The sequence below is a fragment of the Mytilus galloprovincialis genome, chromosome 6, assembly GCF_965363235.1.
Source record: "Mytilus galloprovincialis chromosome 6, xbMytGall1.hap1.1, whole genome shotgun sequence".
Classification (NCBI taxonomy): Eukaryota; Metazoa; Mollusca; class Bivalvia; order Mytilida; family Mytilidae; genus Mytilus; species Mytilus galloprovincialis.
The window spans coordinates 681,421-703,960 of NC_134843.1; the positions used below are offsets into that span (position 1 = coordinate 681,421).

The 22,540-nt window shown below is 32.0% G+C and overlaps 1 protein-coding gene across 8 annotated transcripts in view; it reads left to right on the forward strand.

Moving 5' to 3' along the window:
- LOC143078650 (irregular chiasm C-roughest protein-like) overlaps positions 1 to 22,540 on the forward strand; it is a 93,994-nt gene that overhangs the window by 52,628 nt on the left and 18,826 nt on the right. For 3 of the 8 annotated variants that reach the window (XM_076253512.1, XM_076253511.1, XM_076253513.1), the window contains 2 exons: positions 2,360 to 2,403; positions 20,027 to 20,121. In XM_076253512.1, the coding sequence (XP_076109627.1) occupies positions 20,049 to 20,121 (73 nt within the window). In that variant the 5' untranslated portion in view covers positions 2,360 to 2,403; positions 20,027 to 20,048. Of the gene's footprint in view, positions 1 to 473; positions 757 to 2,359; positions 2,404 to 10,182; positions 10,202 to 20,026; positions 20,122 to 22,540 lie in introns of those variants that run through there. The other 5 variants (XM_076253515.1, XM_076253516.1, XM_076253514.1 and 2 more) reach the window with 4 other exon arrangements.

The following is a 22,540-nucleotide window of genomic DNA, read 5'->3' on the forward strand; positions in this document are numbered from 1 at the left end:
TTTTTACTCCAAAATAACCCAACTCCCCTCTCCCAAATAGACATTCTGTCTTATTTGGTGGCCAGATCAATATATATATTCTCTCAAAAGCAAACAAAATCTTGAAAATAAAACCACAGTACTAAGGCACCAATTATTTTAACTTCAGTGCCCGATAATAAATGCACTATGCATGTTATCAGAGTCTAACTTGTTTTCACTTAATATCCTCTGTATATAAATGCATGTTAATAGAGTCTGCACCTCACTCTGAAGATCTATTTACAGGAATTGTTTATATCTGCACTAGTGTTTTTTAATGCTCTGCAGACTTTTTCATCAAGTCTGTCAAATTTTGAGAAAAACAATAACATCCCCATGGGATACAATGGTATAATCCATGTTGCCAAAACTGCTGAGGAGAATAGTCTGTAACAATTTTCACACATGGGTGATAACAGCATTCTCTGCAATCTGATTGGTCAATTTCCAGCTACACAATCTGGTGTGGTAAAACTGCATGCTGAGTTGGAAAACTTTGTAATAGAAAATTTGTAAATGACTTTGATAACAAAAATTGTGTGTAATTAATGATTTGAGATAATTTAATAGTGTGAGGGGTGTGTCAGTGACTAGAAGAACATTAAGTTATTGGATTAATTAAAAGTTAGAAGGACTTTTATTATATGTTACAAACATCAAAGGATTATAATAGTTTGTCACTTAATACAATTGTTTCATTTGAGGGATTTAAACCTGTGGAGACAAATGTTGATGGTATGTAATTCGTCTTTATCAGATTCAAGGAACAGTTTTGCACATAATTATTGAAACAATTATATAACTCTTAATCCTTAAAGTACATCACTGTCTGTTGCTATGAGAAAACTTTACTCAGGGGAGATAATTTTGGTAACTGAAGAATATTTTAAAATCTAGGACCTGACTGACATAAACTTTCTCCATTATTTAATTAAAAACATGTTTAATTATCCATTCTGATCATTGCTACATAAAGTTTGATAACGTCTGGCCATTTTAATTTAATTCAGAATGTTTAGATCAAGAATAAAGCAGAGTTTCCAATTTACTGAATATCCATTTAATTTGCCACTGGTTATTTAAATGTCTAATAAACAAGTTACAATAAAGTATATTTTTATACCTCATTTATGGGCATTATGTTTTCTGGTCTGTGCATCCGTTCATTCATTTGTGTCCGTTTGTTCCTTCGTCTTACTGTCTGTCCCGCTTCAGGTTATAGATTTTGGTTGAGGTAATTTTTGATAAAGTTGAAGTCCAATGAACTTCATACACATATTCCCTAGGATATGATTAGTCTAATTTTAATGTCAAATTAGAGTTTTTACCCCATTTTCATGGTCCACTGAACATAGAAAATGATAGTATGGATGGAGCATCCGTGTACTAGGGACACATTCTTGTTTGGTGTATAATAGAATAAAAGAAATAAAACATTGCTACTTCTGTTTTTCAAAGGAGAATCCGAGAAAGAGGTTAATTTTTTTATTACTTATTCCCATTAACAAGTAAAGGACACGTTACATAATTGATGCTAACATCAAATTGGTGGATAAAAGGAACAACTGTATCTTTTGAGTCTTTCTAATTATGTCAAAGAATTTAAAACAAAAGAGAAATAGCCTGATTTATTTACCTGAATCTTAAGTTTTTTTAATGCCCCACCTAGGGGCACTGTGTTTTTGGTATGTGCGTCAGTTTGTTTGTTCATAATGGTCCCTATGTCTGTCTCTCCATCTGTCATTCATCTGTCCTGCTACAGGTTAAAGTATTTGGTCAAGGTAGTTTTTGATGAAAGTTTTAGTTCAATTAACTTGAAATTTGGTACATATTTGGCATTTTGTCACAAACAAACTAAAATATATAGTCATAAGAAGTCTCAAATGTAGATTTTATTCTATAGAAATTTTTGAAAATAATGGAAGGAGGAAAAAATTTAAACTTGAAATGATAAAGTAACTCAAGATGATATTTATGAGATAGACTGATATTGTTAACAAATTATTATAGGGAAGTAAAGATAGCCTCACAAAACAGGTTTCAAAAACTAATATTAGGCTGGTATACATATTTTACTGGTTAAAAATTGAACCCTTGTAGAATAATTTAAACCGACTCTCCTATGTGATTTTTAATCAGACTGAGTCAGCCTGTATTAATTTTAACATGGACCTGATACATAATATTTATAGGTTGTGGACAGAATTACAATTAAGATGTTAATTAAAACAAAACCAGTTGATAATTGGTCTATTTTAGACCAACATTGATACACAATTTAAGATAAAGTGTAAAATGTGAGATAATCATGATAATAGAGAGCTTATAATTATTTCAGAGAGTTGAATTACGAAGATAAGAAGTGAAATATTACCTATAGCGGTAAGATATATACTTTATTTAATTAGTTTGAAGGGCTACATAGTTATAATCTTGTTTTGTAAAGTTATGGCATGAAGATAATCTTCTAAACTCATCAGTCAAGACTCACTTTGGTCATAGATGTTTTATTCAAATCTGAGGCTTAAATTTTGACCATGTCAGGCATTTTTCAGTCGGCAAGACTCACTTTGGTCAAAGATGTTTTATTCAAATCTGAGGCTTATATTTTGACCATGTCAGGCATTTTTCAGTGGGCAAGACTCACTTTGGTCATAGATGTTTTATTCAAATCTGAGGCTTAAATTTTGACCATGTCAGGCATTTTTCAGTGGGCAAGACTCACTTTGGTCAAAAATGTTTTATTCAAATCTGAGGCTTATATTTTGACCATGTCAGGCATTTTTCAGTGGGCAAGACTCACTTTGGTCATAGATGTTTTATTCAAATCTGAGGCTTATATTTTGACCATGTCAGGCATTTTTCAGTGGGCAAGACTCACTTTGGTCAAAGATGTTTTATTCAAATCTGAGGCTTATATTTTGACCATGTCAGGCATTTTTCAGTGGGCAAGACTCACTTTGGTCAAAGATGTTTTATTCAAATCTGAGGCTTATATTTTGACCATGTCAGGCATTTTTCAGTGGGCAAGACTCACTTTGGTCAAAGATGTTTTATTCAAATCTGAGGCTTATATTTTGACCATGTCAGGCATTTTTCAGTGGGCAAGACTCACTTTGGTCATAGATGTTTTATTCAAATCTGAGGCTTATATTTTGACCATGTCAGGCATTTTTCAGTGGGCAAGACTCACTTTGGTCAAAGATGTTTTATTCAAATCTGAGGCTTATATTTTGACCATGTCAGGCATTTTTCAGTGGGCAAGACTCACTTTGGTCAAAGATGTTTTATTCAAATCTGAGGCTTATATTTTGACCATGTCAGGCATTTTTCATTTGGCAAGACTCACTTTGGCCAAACATGTTTTATTCAAATCTGAAGTTTATATTTTGACCATGTCAGGTTTTTTTCAGAATTCATTAGACTTACTTTGGGCATGAAGTTTCTTTTAGATTTGATCTTTTAAACATGGTAAATAAGTCAAATTAAAGCTCTATGATCCTCTATCAGTTATATCACAAACCTTTTTTTATGAGGTTAATCAAGGTAATAATTAAAACACAATACAATGTTATACAATTCTACAACAATAATATGGACATCACAAACATAATAGTTTGAGAAGGTATTGTAAAATATGCTACACCTTTCATTCAAATGACCTGGATGGGGGACTATCCTCATTATCTAATGTTTGGCCAAACATATTTTCTCAGAAACAGTTGTATTCAATAAATTAAAAATTATTCTTCAATCAGACCCCAAAAAAAACCCTGAATTTTAAAATTTTTGGCTAATGGGACCATCTTTGTGCTGGTCATTTCAAGGTGGAAGAACCCTGAAGAATGAGTTCATTTAAACAAGTAGAAGGTGGTTTTATGGAGTTCCATACGTTTAATACTAAAACATTCTGATCTTTTTTATCTGTGTTTGATAACAGCTGTAGTGTACAATTTGGCATAATGTATTTTATGGAGTGGAGTGTTGGAGTGGAGTATTGGAGTGGAGTGTTGGAGTGAGATTTTGGAGTGAGATTTTGGAGTGAAATTTTTGGAGTGAGATTTTGGAGTGATTTTTTTTTGGTGAAAATTTAGAGTATATAGTATATTATTCTAGAAGTAGTAGAATGTTAGGGGGTTAAATGTTTTGTTTAATTTTGAACAAGTATTCATTAAAAATAAAGAAAGAAAAATTACAGTGCTAAATATTGATTTAAATTTTGATAACAGATAATCATGAATAATTTTTTCAATTCAATTTTTTTAAAAACAGTTTTTTATAATTTTCTTGCATAATTTCTTTTATCTGTATATTCATTTTCTTTTTTTCTTTTTTTCTTTTATAAAGTAAAAATTTTCAATATCACATATTTTAAAATTATTTTCTATATTGGTACAACCCGCAAATGATTTGCATAATATATTATTACCTGAAACCTGTGATAACCCAGTTCACACGCAAAGAAATACTGCAACCGTTTAAAGAACATTATAGTAAAATCTGCTGAAACTATATTCTTGTGAGTCAATTGATTCTAATGAATTGATAACTGTTTCTTCTAAGTTATCAATGTTCATAGTTGTGTACATCGACGTTACATCATAGGCAATAAGGATGCATTCTTTTGTGACCTCGTGTGACTCTATTTTATTAATGAAGTCTTTTGTATATTGAATGTAAAAGTTATGCCTCTTCAATAATGGTTTTAAGATTAGACCCAGTAATCTTTCAATGCGTCTCGTGGGAGAGTTACACTTATTGATGATTGGTCGGTAAGGAATGTTTATGTTTCCAACTATTTGACCAGTTCGGAATGCCTCATTAATTATTTCTAGATTAATTTTATGAACTTTTGGAAGAAGGTACATGTGTCCGTGTTTTGATTCATTATTATTCCTCAAGAAATTATAAGTTTGTGAATCTATTTCTTTTTTCCTATATAGATTTTCAACAATATCTTTTATAGATTTGACAACAACGTTAGTAGTTGGTTCATTTATTTTCAACTTTTATTAAATGCGGTTCCTTCAACCAACATACGTATTATGAATCTCAAGACTTATATATTTTATTGAGACCATAATTATTATATGCCTTATATCTATAACTAAATAGTTTTGTAAATATTGAAATTTTACCAATCTCTCTTGTTAATATGTATCCACATATTGGAGATTTATCATATATATATATGATATTATATTACTATTGATGTATCTATACCAGTGCCTGTATCAAAAATTACCATATTACCTATGTCTTATATTTATATTTATAGCTCAGCCTGCTACGAAGGTTTAACCACACACCCCAGGTGTAACAATATTTTCTCAATGTAAATCCAGGAAATAACACTGTAATTGCAGTTCATCTTTTATTATTGTGTTCTATTGATACCGAAATGATAGCTAGGTAATACCAATTAATAACTTATTTTTTCATAAATCCAAATTTCATCTACATTAAATTCAGAAAATGAAAATACTTTCATCATTGTTGAAAACATTTAAACATTCTTTTTTATTTAAACAGAAGCTCAAGTCAATTAATTTGTAAATCATTTAAAAAACTAAAAACAACAGTGCAAAAACAATAAATATGATACTTTTAAACATGATAATGTGAAGATTTTTTGTTCATTTCACAAAATAATATAATATAATAAAGAATGGAAATGGGGACTAAACCTAATACACAAGCATGTAAAATTCTCCTAATGAGGATGCTGCCAAATTCTTAAGAGATTGGGAAATCACAATGCTAAATAATTATATAACTCTTAGTAAATTATGCATCAGTAGATCAGGAGAATTTGAAATTGTTTATAAAGGATTGTTGATATGAGGTCATTCACATTATTATTCGAAACATTATTATTCGAATACTTCACTGCATGCATTTTTTTATTTCTATTTCAGTATGGTTTGTTTTTAAATTATTCACTACAAAATTTTTCATCAAATTTCACTCCAAAATCTCACTCCAAAAATTTCACTCCAAAATCTCACTCCAAAAGTTCACTCCAACACTCCACTCCAATACTCCACTCCAACACTCCACTCCATACAATACATTATGCCGTACAATTTTTGGCTAGTTAGATCAGCTATGTGGAGAAGAATTTTGAAAATAAGACCGTTTACAGTATGCAAGTTTCATACTTAATTCTAAAATAAATCTGCAGTTAGATATTTTGATCAGACTTAACAATGGTTGGATGATAATGTTATTAGAAAAAGATATTTTTTATCTGTGTTTGATAACACCTGTAGTGTTAGCAGCCGTGTATTGGGTGAAATCCAGGTTCTTTGACAACAAAGTTATACAATACATATAAATAAACACTAACATAACACCGAATAGCAGAAAGTTTAGTCAGGAAGAAACTCTACTTGCCAACTAATTTGCACCAAGTTTTCTGCTAACATTTGATTTTAAAATCAATAAAATCTGTGGTATTTAGGGGTCATCAGACCCTTGGCAGTAAAAAGTAAAATCACAAAAATAACAGAAGAGTAAATTGTGTTACAGGTCACATGTAATATCTGACACTGTGGGAAATTCTTGTCAGGACTACATGCATCCAAATGTCAGTAAAAAATAGAAGTTGAAATATCATGAGGTATTCAAATATGGGGAATGAACCTTTATAAAGGTCATTGAGGGAACTCTTGTATTGTGGAACAGGACGTTTGTGATGTGGAAACAATAATTAAACTTATTTTTAGAGAAGCCTTATAATATGGGGTTCTTATTTAGACAGTTCTTATTTGAAATAGTAGCTTAATATAAAGTGATAAATGAATTCTAAATGTCTAGTGGCAAGTATTTGATGCATATAATACACATAACCTTAGTCATTTAATGATCTCCTGTACTTTTTTGATATCATGCTATAGACATGGTTTTTGGTACTTCTTTATTTTGATGAGGAGGTTAATAAAAACAATACAGAAACATATGTTCAGTGTTAAGATAAACAAGTGTGTGTGTGTGTGTGTGATGCCATGTCTTGTGTACTGACTTGTATTGTAATATAGAATAATTAATGTCTTTCAAATAAATATCGGTACAGTGAGAAATATTTGAGCTTTATTTTAGCTCATACTTCTATTTTATATCAAATCAGATATTAAAGATACAGAATCAGGGATGGAAAAACCCAAAAATCATTTCACACATATTGGGCCCTAGAAACATTAATGACAAATACTTATCTTGTCTAACCTTTATTAGAACTGTTCCTGACAGAGATGAGTGATCTTTTTGTATACTTTAGCCTATAGTTAATTATCAGTCAGATCTGGGGGTAATTGCTTTATAACTAGATAATAATTAATACCAGAGCCATTGTTTCAACACTTCAGTCTTCAGGAATGGAACATTTCATCACATCTTTTGTTTTTTACACTCAGTCCAGCTTCAAATCCACCAGATTTAAACTTTTAACTCAAACTATAAATTACTTTACTTAGACATAATTGGTTGTTTAAAATTTTACAAAGCAATAAACATTTGAATTTTAATTTTGTAAAGACTTCTGATTGATCAATTTATGGTCCTGGTACAATGTGGCAAAAGAGGATGGTCCCTGTGGGGTAACTTTCTTATTGTGTGGCCTTGGATTTTGAAGCTGTAAAGAAGAACATTGTTTTGCTATTGACCTGTATTTGAGTAATTAGTGAGTTGTCTAGTGTTATCAGACATGTGATATCCACCAGGGGACACATCAAAAACAAATTTATCTTCATGCTAACTAATGATGGATGATGTAGAATGCAGTCTGCTATATCTTGTCAGGATCACTACAATGTTTCATTGTTTACAAACTCAAAGACTTGGCACAATTTCATTATTGAACAATCATTGTTTTCTTTTACTGTTTGGATTAATCTTACCAGGAGTCACTTGATTGTAGATGAGTGACCTAGCATCAAGTGTTAGAATAATTTCTGTTCAATCACCACATGGTTAAAAGATTTGTCAGAGAAAAGAGGGACTAAAGCATCTGGTTCAAGTAAACTTAGGTTAATGGTATTTAGATAAATATTTAGAGGAATGTTTCATTCAAAACCTCTTTAAGTCTAATCACTGCAGTACCAACTGACTCCCAGCAGAATAATTAAAACACCTTATTACACTGATTAGCCACTTTGTTACATCATGGTGCCTCTGAGGCTTGTAGTAATGGTTTCAGCAATTAAACTAATATATTGTGGGTCAGATGGGAATCCTATCTGTTATTTATTGTGCATATCCTAGGATGGTGCTAAAACTTCTGTTCTGTCAACAAGTGGCATTTTAAAAGGTTTCCCTAAGGGTGACATTTCTTATCAAATGTACAAACAAGACCTCAGACATCTTAAAGACATAAAGCTTTATTCAAATACAGTATTCCTGAAATAAAAGCCATCTGTTACTAGACATCTCTACCCCTAAATATGATAACTATAAAATGATAGTGGGGTTTTCTTTGTCTCTGTTTAGAATTTTTTTGCAGGTTATTGGTCATATCTTCTTTTTGATTCACAAGTTGTTGTTGGGCTGCTGTCTCCTAATCCCAAAAAATCTTATTTTATTGGTAAAGACTTACAGATAAGATAAGATATCTTATGTTCCAAATTAGGTTCCCAGGGGTGCATATTAATTGTAACAACATACAGTATTTCACATGACATTCATATATTACTATTGATATAAAGTTATACAGACTATTATAAATATGTTATATAAAACAGTATTCAAGAGTTGCTTAACTCCAGATATGTGGCATACTTATTTATTTTTTCTTGATTTTATAATATTTTTGCTGGAAATGCATAAATATTAATGATTGTTTAGCTGCAACAGGCACCAAGGGACATGCTCTAGGATTCAATAAAGAAACATTCATGATATGTATGTAAAGAATTAAACAAGCAATATCATGAACAACAAAACAGTAAGGTTATAGATTCCTCCATCAATGTACTACTTTTGATGTTACAGAAATGAGCAATATAAAAAAATTACCACCAGACAGTTAAGAAGATTAAAGCAAAAGTTAAAAAAAAGTCAGGAAAAATAATGGAATATCTGGCATGCTTTTTAGCAGTATGCATGACTAACTTGTATGATACATATTTATTATGAAATCAGCGAGTGGAGAAACTTATATAAAACCCTTTGAAGTTTAATGGGAATGTAATTTGTGGGTAATAGTTGAGTACTCTCTACTGACAAATTGAATTTGCGTGTTTCTATAGAATTAATATGTCATGTTCTGTTATAGTCCAATACAATGAAGGAGTTTGTAGTTATCATTTATTGAAGTGTAAACAGGAGAGATTCTATGGTTGAAATGATTGGCAAACATTATGATTAACATCATTCTTCAAGTATTAGTACATATATTATTATAAAAGAACAAGTTTCAGATCTACTGTTCATTATAACAGTCATTGATGAACAGTTTTACATTGGAGCCTCTTATTGAGTACAAATAAACCATTTTTTACTACCCCTCCCCCTTTTCTAATGGTAAATACATCAAAGAGATTTTTAAAGAATTCTGCACTTATCACACATACACCATGTACACCCATTATATGTTTTTTTAAACCCATCTGTTGTCATCCTAATAAACATGCAATGGTTAATATAGAGACAAGTTTTATATGTTACATCAATTTTATCAGTGAATTATCCATATCTAAAGCAGGAATTTATTTGGATCATGTAATTGTTTCACCCATACCTTTTGAATAATAACATTGAGTTCACAATTTTATGATTTATCTATAAATGTTAAATATATTCGCAAAATAAATAATGATACAGACGATATCAGCCTCAGAAAGACATTACTAAAAAAAAAAACATCAAAGCAGTTCACAAAAATTTAATAATTTAAATCTTGAGAAACTTGGACACCACCAAAAGAGCAAGGATAAACTGAGATGGTCCACAAGGATAACTCTTGTTTTAAGTGACTGACTGGGTGGTTCCTCCTGCCATCTGTTATTATTATCATTGAATGAGTAGTCAGGTGCACCTTTAATTTACATGTAAACTTTGTCAGGTGATCATGTCAGTTCCATGCTTTGTGAAAATGGAGAATGTTACTTACAAACAAATTACCCAGATTGCATCATTGTGCTCATTAATTGGGGAATAACGATAAATCAAAATTCAATTTCAGGTAAGTCGGGTAAACACTGACATCTGATTTAAACTTGTAAATGTAGTAATAGAAATAAACACCCACTAAACTGTGTATGAAGGTGCTTATGTATTTTTACTGTTTATTTTATCTTGTGTGAAAGTGTTCTAGAGGAACGATCTATCTGATAATTTTCATTGTACTGCTTTATAAAAAACAAAGAAAATATTAGGTCAGCTGCATTCATGTGTTTTATTAAATTTATTTTGCATATTTTTCGTATGAAACTAAAAATCTTAGTTACCTCCCCTTATTAACAACAAAAATCCCATACATCAAGATGAACACATTATTAAATTTTACTAGTGATAGGGAAAATCTGTTTGATAATTTTGAAATCCAGTATCAGCAGAAATAGAGGTTACAGATATAGAATTTGAATGTTTGATCAGTAGAACACCTAATAACACCTTTATGACATAAGACTGTGAGGATGCTGATTATTAATATGTGAATGGATGATGACTAAGATACAGACAAACAGACAAAAGCATTTTATTGTCTGTTTATACAAAAAGTCTGCCAAGTACATGTTTCATATTTTTATTTTAAAATGAAGCCAATTTTAGATGCATTATTTATTTCTATTACATAAAAAGTGAATCTACCATGTAGTTATTGCATAATAGAGAGAATTTAATTGGAAATAAATACTCAATGAAATGGGATCAAAAGAATTGTACAGTGTTTGATGTAATGTAATTATACTGAACTGATAAACTCAAAGGGGGCTGGTCTTTTAAATTAAGGCTGAAGTACGAATTGTATAAGATCATGAGTTTTTAGAAGATCTTCATTTCTTGTTGTTCTGATTTTGACATGTTAAGCATTTTACATATTCCTCTATAATGAAAGTAATCTTAATTCAAATGTTTTGTTATAATGGCCTTTCTCAATTTCAACAGGGCTATGTTGACTGGACAATGAAAACCTTTCAAAATACATTGAACATGTTGAATGAGTTTGAACCAATCTTTATATTTGATTTGTGAACATTTGAACTGGTGGATTGTTTTCTGATTTAACAATTATACCATATGTCCTTATGTTTATACAAGGTATGGTATAAAGCAAGATTTCTTGTGCTACAGCTGCAAGTTCTTGTTACTTGCATTAAAAATTTGAAGAAGAAATTTTTTTGAAAAAACAAATCATCAATTTAAAACCACATGGATTGGCAATTAACTTTGTGTTTTTGTATATTTTCCTGTAGCTTATCCTGATTTCACTTCAAAGTAAATTTTATTTTCAAATTTATACAAAGATTATTCTGTTTGTTTATAGATGTATCATTCTTTGTAATTGTAAGAATTCTTTGAAGTCGCCAGATTTTGGTAGAATTTCTGTATTTTTTAATGGATATGTATGTGAGAAAATACAAATAAATATTTAGATATACTCTGCTAACTCCTGGCACCGAGTTTGAATCAGATGAAGAAAGATAGGTTATATTTGGATGATCATGATGATTGTAATAACCTTAGTTTGAACATCTTCAATCTCATTAAAGTATCAAGGATGTCCACAAATTGTAAAGAAAGTGTGGACACAGGATCTTTTGGCATCTGAGGCATGTAGTCACAATATAAAACAGTTCCATATATAATTATGTCAATGATTGCTGTGTTCGGTCCTGAACATGTATGACATATTTGCCACTAGAAATAAAGCAACCATTAATCAAGCAATCATTGTTTTGTATTGTTTTTTTTTTGTCACATACATTCTCAAACAAGAAGATAGTTTTTTCAAATAAAAGTCCTGAGGGGAGAAAACTTCTGTACATTTGATAGCTAATTATTTTCCATAAAAGGTGTTAATTCTTCAGGTAAAGATGACTTCATTTTTTACCAGTACTAGTAAAAAAACATCCACAACGAACAATATTTTAAAGAGCTAATTAAAGCTTTTTTCTGTATTCCCCAATGGACAAATAAAACAATAGATTTGACTTTCTCTTTTCCAGCAGTTGTCATCTTTCTAACTTTTGTAATTAGATACAGTAGCTAGAGTCAAAAATAGATGTCTTCTTCTTTCTATCTAACATATTTTCTTATAAATTTTGTTTGTAGTTTCTAAAGCTTTGGAACCAACATTTTCTTCTTTAATTTTATGGTAGTTTCTTCTCACTTCAGAACCAAGATTTACATCATTTTATGTCAGTTTCTTTTTTTTTTATTACTGAGATACATCTTTATTCTTGGTAAACATCAATTGTTTCATGACAGTCTGTACATTCATTCTGATCCATTCCTCAAGTTACACTACTCCAACCATCAGATTGTTTTCCAGAATTAAACATGAGATTCAAAAATTAACAAAGATTTTTTGTACAACAATGTGTAGGGAAGTGGAACGGTTACATTGTGTTTTATACATTGATGTTATTTCTACCTCCAGACATCAAAGAGTTCCTGGTTGTTATGGTGCTTCAGATATATGTGATACAAAACTTTAGATGAGACAGATTAAGGATATTTTTCTGTTCTTTATTGTCAATAAAAAACTAAGAAGTAGACAAATAAACTATTGTTGATAAGGATTCATTAGGGAGAGCTATTGAGCTTTCCTGATCTTTTTACATCCTCTTATTCATCATCTGTTGGTTAATAATTTATCTGGTCAGTTGGAATCACACAATCATCTCAAGACAAGAATTAACAAATTGGACTTCTGAAATTCATAACTATGAAATATTGATTACGAAAAAACTTTTTATGCCCTATTTTTATGTCCCATTTATGGGCATTATGTTTATTGGTCTGTGCATCTGTTCGTCTGTCCCGCTTCTGGTTAAAGTTTTTGGTCCAGGTAGTTTTTGATGAAGTTGAAGTCCAATCAACTTGAAACTTAGTACACATGTTCTCTATGATATGATCTTTCTAATTTTGATGCCAAATTAGAGTTTTTATCCCATTTTCACCATCAACTAACTGAACATCGAAAATGTTAGTGCAGATGGGGCATTAGTGTACTAGAAACACATTCTTGTTTAATATAAATTGGTTCTATATAGAAGCAAGGAGGTGACGTGGTTGCCAATGAGACAACTACTACTTAGTATTCATCAAAGACCATATAACAAAGAAGATCATAGGAGTAAGCAACAAAGTGAGTAAAATGTCACCATGCTGTCTTCAACAATGATTAAAACATTAAAAATACCATATAGTCAGCTACTATTTGTAATAATTTCAAAACATTATTTTTTATCATGTAAAAAACAGCTGTATGAAATGGTCAGTGTGTGGAATATCAAATATGTCATTCATGATGTCCAAGGTAATATAAATCACTCATCATGTGAAAACACTCAGTCATTCCACATTTATCAAGCTAATGACAGATTCTGACAGGTGAAGGCATGGATGTCCAGCAGTGTGTTGACCAGTCAGTTCTTACTTACCACTGACATATGTACACAGTTAGAGTATCCATTACTTCAGACCATCAGCTTATTAAATACCAATAACAGGAATCAGCCTTCTTGAGAAATTTGATTTTGTAAATCACTTATAGTTTGTCTATTGGTCAGTGCTGACCAAACATGTCATTCATCACATGATTATCTCCATGTCCAGTCTCGGCAATGGTGACTTATAGTTTGTCTACTGGTCAGTGCTGACCAAACATGTCATTCATCACATGATTATCTCCATGTCCAGTTTTGGCAATGGTCACTTATAGTTTGTCTACTGGTCAGTGCTGACCAAACATGTCATTCATCACATGATTATCTCCATGTCCAGTCTCAGCAATGGTGACTTATAGGTTGTCTACTGGTCAGTGCTGACCAAACATGTCATTCATCACATGATTATCTCCATGTCCAGTCTCGGCAATGGTGACTTATAGTTTGTCTACTGGTCAGTGCTGACCAAACATGTCATTCATCACATGATTATCTCCATGTCCAGTCTCAGCAATGGTGACTTATAGTTTGTCTACTGGTCAGTGCTGACCAAACATGTCATTCATCACATGATTATCTCCATGTCCAGTTTTGGCAGTGGTCACTTATAGTTTGTCTACTGGTCAGTGCTGACCAAACATGTCATTCATCACATGATTATCTCCATGTCCAGTCTCGGCAATGGTGACTTATAGTTTGTCTACTGGTCAGTGCTGACCAAACATGTCATTCATCACATGATTATCTCCATGTCCAGTTTTGGCAATGGTCACTTATAGTTTGTCTACTGGTCAGTGCTGACCAAACATGTCATTCATCACATGATTATCTCCATGTCCAGTCTCGGCAATGGTGACTTATAGTTTGTCTACTGGTCAGTGCTGACCAAACATGTCATTCATCACATGATTATCTCCATGTCCAGTCTCAGCAATGGTGACTTATAGGTTGTCTACTGGTCAGTTCTGACCAAACATGTCATTCGTCACATGATTATCTCCATGTCCAGTCTCAGCAATGGTGACTTATAGGTTGTCTACTGGTCAGTTCTGACCAAACATGTCATTCGTCACATGATTATCTCCATGTCCAGTCTCAGCAATGTAACACCTGACAAACACCATTATCATCCTACGGTCAGCCCTGCTTTAACCAATTATGTGTGACTAGAAATGTTCAAACCCGGAAGTTTCTATTTTAAGAACATACAAGGGAAGTAGACTGTTAGTTGTTTTCTGCTCTTTAGATTGTTGTTTTCTCTTTGACACATGCCCTATTTCTATTCTCAATTTTATGTGATATATTTCCAGATTGATATTAACCATATCAGAATAGGGAATACCAAAAATACACCAAGTAAAAGTCAGAAACAGAGCTCCGAGAAGTTTTGGAATAATTAGCAATGAGATAAATATCCACAAAAGATGTGAACCAACTAAAGGTCACAATACAGCCTACCACAATGCACAAACACAATATTGTTTAGTAAGCTATACAATCCCTTGTCTAAGTGCCTATATTGATGACAAGTACCTTAATCTCCCATCCATTGCAATGAAATTAAAACTGCCATCTTGAAGTACTTATGTTTTATCTTATTGTTTATAAGATAAAAGTCAAGTTTACAGTGCTTGACCAATAGACATGATGGTCATAAAGATAGCAAAGACCAGATGTCTTAGATGGAATTACACGGAGTTTTCACCAGCATGTTTTTTAATCCACTTTTTTATAGGTTTTGTTGAAAATAAGATCTTGTTGTTGTATTGAGGCTTGTAATAAGGCTGAGTTTGAATTTCTATATCAGATAAAAGAGTAAATCTGTCTTGGTATCAACTCTCCTTTGTTTTGGAAGTAAATTTTGTTTACACACTTATACATTTCTTTTTAACATTGTTTAGTATTTTATTAAATAAATTCAAATTGGCCGATTAACTGCTTGAATATGTTGGCTCCGTCAAGGTACTAAAACTACACATGACTGATTTAATTGTGTGTATAGAAAAACCTCAACTTTGAGTAAATGATAAAATACAGTTACTCCTATACTTTTAATACAGAATTTTTCTAAACCATGAAATTAAATCCACCACAAAAATGCACCCCCCTCTAAATCCGTTTGCTTGGTAACCATAAAAATAAATGAATCCCCAGTTGTAATTAGTTTTATGTCTGTTGTGTAAGAAGAGACAAAGAGAAAGCCAGGAGTTAACTCTGACACAATGACAAGTTGGTATTTCAATCTGTTCAGGAATGGAAATATTTTACAAAAAAATAGAAAGAAAACTGTTTTCCTCACTGTATCTGCATCTGTAGGGATAGTATGAGACATAAAGTTTGGAGTAAATGTGGTAATCTAAATAAGATCAGACTTTAGTACTCCATCATAAAAAATAATCAACTCTGACAACCTTTTACATTGAAGAATTCAGAATTGGATTAATGGTGATATAACCTTTGTTATTATAGAATGTCCCAGGTCAAACTTTAGCATTGCATTACTGGTGTTATAGGACTTTATCAAAATAGACTATCTCAGTCAATATAGACTATCTCAGGTCAAACTTTGTTTCAAAGTAAAAACAAATATTACTTTTATTCTTTTATTTATCAAATGTTTTGTGCATGTCACCATTCCTGATTAACATCCATGAAAGCTCTTATTACACAAGAAATTTACCAGTTGTTGCTTTAGTATTAATGGTTTTGCCTCCAGTGGCAAATCAAGGGCCTTTATCTCTGTACAAAAAGGGTGTTGCATAATGAGTTTGGGACAGCTCAGTGCACTTCGAGTCCTACTAAATTATGATTTTACTCAATTTGAGTTCATCATCTTTTTACATAAAATATAAAGGTTTTGACTGTTGCAACTTATTTAGGATAAATTATTGCACAGAATTCTCCATTTTGTGGACTAGTGTTACATGTTGATTTGAATGTGACTTTCTGTCCATTTACCGTTAAGAATGTAGGACAGAAAGTCACAGTACAAACAGTCACAGACAAAAAGTCACGGACAAAAAGTCACAAGACAAAAAGTTACAATTCATTTTTTCTGATTATTTTCTAGGAATAAAAACCGCTTATTTCTACAAAAATATTTTTGTTTTTTTTTGTTGAAATATTGTATATTTGTATAAACTAACTTTATAAACAAAATTTTTCAAAAAAATATCAAAGATGATCAAATAATTGTTAAAAAACAAAGTGCCAAAGTGGCTTGGCATTTAAAAGGCTTCATGGTACCACGAAATATTTCTATTACATGATTAAAATTTAATAAATCTTTATTTTTCAAAAACAAAATTTTTCAAAAAAATATCAAAGATGATCAAATAATTGTTATAAAACAAAGTGCCAAAGTGGCTTAAATGGCACTTAAATGGCTTCATGGTACCACGAAATCTTTCTATTACATGATTAAAATTTAATAAATCTTTATTTTTCAAATATAATGACACATTTCCTAAACTTTAATATAAATATATGTTTTAAAAAGTAAATATTTCAAGATATTCCTCTTATATATTCAAACAATTGTCAACAGAGTATTGGTGACTTTTTGTCCTACCAAATTTGTGACTTTATGTCCTGTGACTTTTTGTCCTGTGACTTTCTGTCCGTTTACAGTTAATTTTTACCACAGAATGATACAACCAATGTTTATTTTCCTACAATGTTTATTTTCCTACAATACCGCAAACATCTTCTTGGCAGTGAGGGAGTACAGTATCATCACATGCATTAAACTGTCATTAATTTCAAATACTAACCAATCAGATGACAGGGTCATAGGTTATTGTATGGTGGCATGTGTCAGAATGTAATGTATGTCACTTTGATGTATAGATAAGTACCTGCACTTCTCTCTTGTTTGTCAGAAATAAATTGTAGAATACATACAGGTTACAAAATAATTGATGATGCAGTCAAAATATAGCAGTTTTTTTCCTGCATCAGAAAACCAACAATAATATATGTTAATTGTAAATCATTCGCTTATTCAGAGGCTGATTTAGACAGTTTTTTAGGGGTCCTGGGCCACCCTTTTGTGAAAAAAATTTGGTTGATTATATAGGGAATCACTTTCCCCCTTTTACTAAAAATTTCTTGATTCGCCACTGTTATTGACTAGCAAACATATTCCAGCAGCAAGTATTTCAGTCATTTTCATAAAAACAAGAAATCAAGAATAATCATAGAATCTGAAAACTTTCCTGGGAAATTTGAATCTAAATTTTTAGCCTTCAAATAACATTCTCCCTTTTATTCAAAATTCCTTAGATAGCATAACATTCTCCCATTTTATTCAATATCCTTAGATAGCATAGCATTATGCCCTTTTATTCAATATCCTTAGATAGCATAATATTCTCCCCAACATATATCTTTGATTTAACATCTTGACACAAAAGTCTTCTCCTCTGAAACTACTTAAAGTGCTGACCATCACTTAAATTGGAACACAGGGGTAACTGCAATGTTTGGCTTTTATCTTGAAAACTTCTAAAGATAACAAAATCTGACTGGGCCAAAAATATTCAAAATGATGAGATCTACCAGGGACTGTCTAAACTTAGCATAGAAATTCCTTGGATCTAATTAATGTCTATTGACATCAAAACTTTTTATAGGAGTTATTGTCCTTTATCAACAAGAAGCAGGTGAGCTAGTTTTTAATTTGTAACTTCAATGTGACCATTGCCACTAGTATAATACAGTATGCTGTAAGTGATGTACATGTATGTGAGAAATACATGTATTAATCGAGATAATTACATAAGAATGTTGATTGTTACTTTATTACTGATAGACAACAGTAATTACAACTGTAGAATACTATTACAGGGCGTGTGACATGTTACCTGTCAGATATAGCAAGGTTAAGTTCTGACGATTGTCAGGAAGGAAGTTAACTGATCTATGACACGTTAGTTGTTGTGACATATCAGGGGGAAATAAAATGATCATCTGTCTCAGAATATACAGGTTGGGTGGTAGTGCATGGCACAATCAGGGAATACAAATTAAGGGATATCTTGTAATAAAAAGAACACACTAATTAAAAGTTGTCTTAAGGGATAAGGTTAAGTCGGCCTCATATCTGACTTACATCTTAAAATAGACAATGAGTGTCGGTTGAAATCAAAACTTCTTGACAAAAGAGATGATTTCAGCTTCCCAATTTTGAACTTTCCATTTCTAAGTAGCAACATTTCAGCAGAGCCTGCAAACAGAGTATATATCTCCCATTTGATACTCTAATCCAGTGCTTGTATTTCCTATCATGATTTCCTTGATAGAGGGTTGCTGCTCACAAGGAAGCTATTAAACCAAGAGTTTCAAATGGTGAAGTTAGAATTCATCCCTTCATAAATTTGGAGCAGGATCTGCTTACACCTGAGATCACCCCCAGTTTTTGGAGGGGTTTGTGTTGCTTAGTCTTTAGTTTTATATATTGTGTCATGTGTATAGGGATAGAATTTAAGGTTTTTTGTGTACTGGCCAGCCGGACCAGTGGACTGAAAAATCTACTGGTCCGGCTCCAAATCTACTGGTCCTGCAAAAATGACACCTTTCATCTTTCATCTCGTCGAGTTCACACATTCAAAGAAAATCTGTGAATGGACATCTATTCTTAGCAATAGCATGTACATTTCTAAATATGTTCACCAACCTTTTGAAAATGTTTTGATTTAAAGTTTGAATGATTTTCCCTGCCTTTGATTCCTCGGGTGCTTTCCTCTCCTTTATTCCCGTAGAATTTTTATGCTGTTCTGATTGTTCATGAGCAAGTACAGAATCTAACTTAAAATTTGAAGATCCTGTTACAAAAATACATTTCTTATCTAGGTCTGTCACTGCAAATTTTTCACATGTTATACAATTTATTACATTGCGATCGACTATATAATTTAACCATTCGCGATCTTTTTCCCAGGATTTTTTTATATTTACGTTTCCTTTTGTCGATTTCATAAACTTTATTCCGATCTTCCTTTTGAATGTCACTTATTTGAATTTTTTTGTCCGGCGGTTTAACTCCTTCCAAAAATTTTCAAATTTTGTGTTGTTGTGAAGGACACTTACACGAGATATTAATTAACTTGATCAACTGTAATACTTAGTTTTTTCGATCTATAAGTTTGACTGTCCCTCTGGTATCTTTATTGCCCCTCTTATAAGGATCAACTTCAGGGATATCTGTTGGGGAAATTAAAAATAAATTGAGGTTTATCACAAAGTATATTTTTCATGTGAAGATCCTTATGGTTTAGATGAGTGATGCCTGTTATATATGTAATGTACATAAGTTTAATTTGAAAATCAAACCCTTAATTATTCTATCAGAGTCAGAAAAAGTTGTTTTATCTTTTAATCTTATTTTTCAGATTAAAGTGAAATAAAGACAAGATGGAACACATAGAACCAATGAAGCAACTAGTATTTTACATTTCCATAGCAACAGTTTTATTTATTAATACAGGTATGATGTAATTAATGACAAAAGAAATATTGCAGATGCACAGAAGTATTTGAAAGAAAACAAATCTTCTTTGTATCTGGATGGTAGGGAATTACCTTGTAGTATAAGTTTTCAAATCATGACCCTGCAGTTATTAACTTGGGAAGTGTCATAAACTTCAGACTTATTTATAAATTTGAGTGTTGCATCGTTAAAACCCTTGTTTACATTCGTTTCTTTGAAAATCATCAGAAAAAAATATAAATAATTAATTTTGAGCAGAATGGCATTTGTTAAAATTTGAATTAAAGTAGATTAGAAACAATACAAAAAACCAATCAGTCATAATTGAACAATTCACAATCTTGGTCTGTTGGATATTTTTGTTTTCTTATATAATATTTATTTTCTGAAGTGTATTTTTCTATTTCTGGAATTGAAGAGATTATTCAATAATGTAGTTGTCACAAGTTTTAGGGAAGAAGTGTGAATCAATGCTCTAAGATAAACAAAAATGTTGTGGAGAAAAGTGGGATTGAACATTCTAAGATAAACACAAAAGTGAGGAATGCTGATTTTTGTAGTGTATCTATCAACATAATAGAATTAATAAAACTGAGATAAGACACAAACACAAAAAAACACTTGGCATTAAAAGATTTCATACAACAAAGAACTTTATACAAAACACGAGCTTGAACTAATCTAACCTTTGATACTGGAACAATTAGTTTACTTACTTAGTCTTAAAAACTAAGTGCACATTTAACTATGATAATATGACACACATTTCCTTCAAGGACAACAGTTGAAATATTAATTACAGGCAGTTTATTTGTAATTGAATAAAATAACATCTGTGATATATACATCACAAGGAGACAGCAACTCATGGACACAAGAAAAACAAGATATCTCAGGTCAACAGAGCCAATAACATCTGTGATATATACATCACAAGGAGACAGCAACTCATGGACACAAGGAAAACAAGATATCTAGAGGTCAACAGAGCCAATAACATCTGTGATATATACATCACAAGGAGACAGCTACTCATGGACACAAGGAAAACAAGATATCTAGAGGTCAACAGAGCCAATAACATCTGTGATATATACATCACAAGGAGACAGCTACTCATGGACACAAGGAAAACAAGATATCTAGAGGTCAACAGAGCCAATAACATCTGTGATATATACATCACAAGGAGACAGCAACTCATGGACACAAGGAAAACAAGATATCTCAGGTCAACAGAGCCAATAACATCTGTGATATATACATCACAAGGAGACAGCAACTCATGGACACAAGGAAAACAAGATATCTCAGGTCAACAGAGCCAATAACATCTGTGATATATACATCACAAGGAGACAGCTACTCATGGACACAAGGAAAACAAGATATCTCAGGTCAACAGAGCCAATAACATCTGTGATATATACATCACAAGGAGACAGCAACTCATGGACACAAGAAAAACAAGATATCTCAGGTCAACAGAGCCAATAACATCTGTGATATATACATCACAAGGAGACAGCTACTCATGGACACAAGGAAAACAAGATATCTAGAGGTCAACAGAGCCAATAACATCTGTGATATATACATCACAAGGAGACAGCAACTCATGGACACAAGAAAAACAAGATATCTCAGGTCAACAGAGCCAATAACATCTGTGATATATACATCACAAGGAGACAGCAACTCATGGACACAAGGAAAACAAGATATCTAGAGGTCAACAGAGCCAATAACATCTGTGATATATACATCACAAGGAGACAGCTACTCATGGACACAAGGAAAACAAGATATCTCAGGTCAACAGAGCCAATAACATCTGTGATATATACATCACAAGGAGACAGCAACTCATGGACACAAGGAAAACAAGATATCTCAGGTCAACAGAGCCAATAACATCTGTGATATATACATCACAAGGAGACAGCAACTCATGGACACAAGGAAAAAAGATATCTCAGGTCAACAGAGCCAATAACATCTGTGATATATACATCACAAGGAGACAGCAACTCATGGACACAAGGAAAACAAGATATCTCAGGTCAACAGAGCCAATAACATCTGTGATATATACATCACAAGGAGACAGCAACTCATGGACACAAGGAAAAAAGATATCTCAGGTCAACAGAGCCAATAACATCTGTGATATATACATCACAAGGAGACAGCAACTCATGGACACAAGGAAAACAAGATATCTCAGGTCAACAGAGCCAATAACATCTGTGATATATACATCACAAGGAGACAGCAACTCATGGACACAAGGAAAACAAGATATCTAGAGGTCAACAGAGCCAATAACATCTGTGATATATACATCACAAGGAGACAGCAACTCATGGACACAAGGAAAACAAGATATCTCAGGTCAACAGAGCCAATAACATCT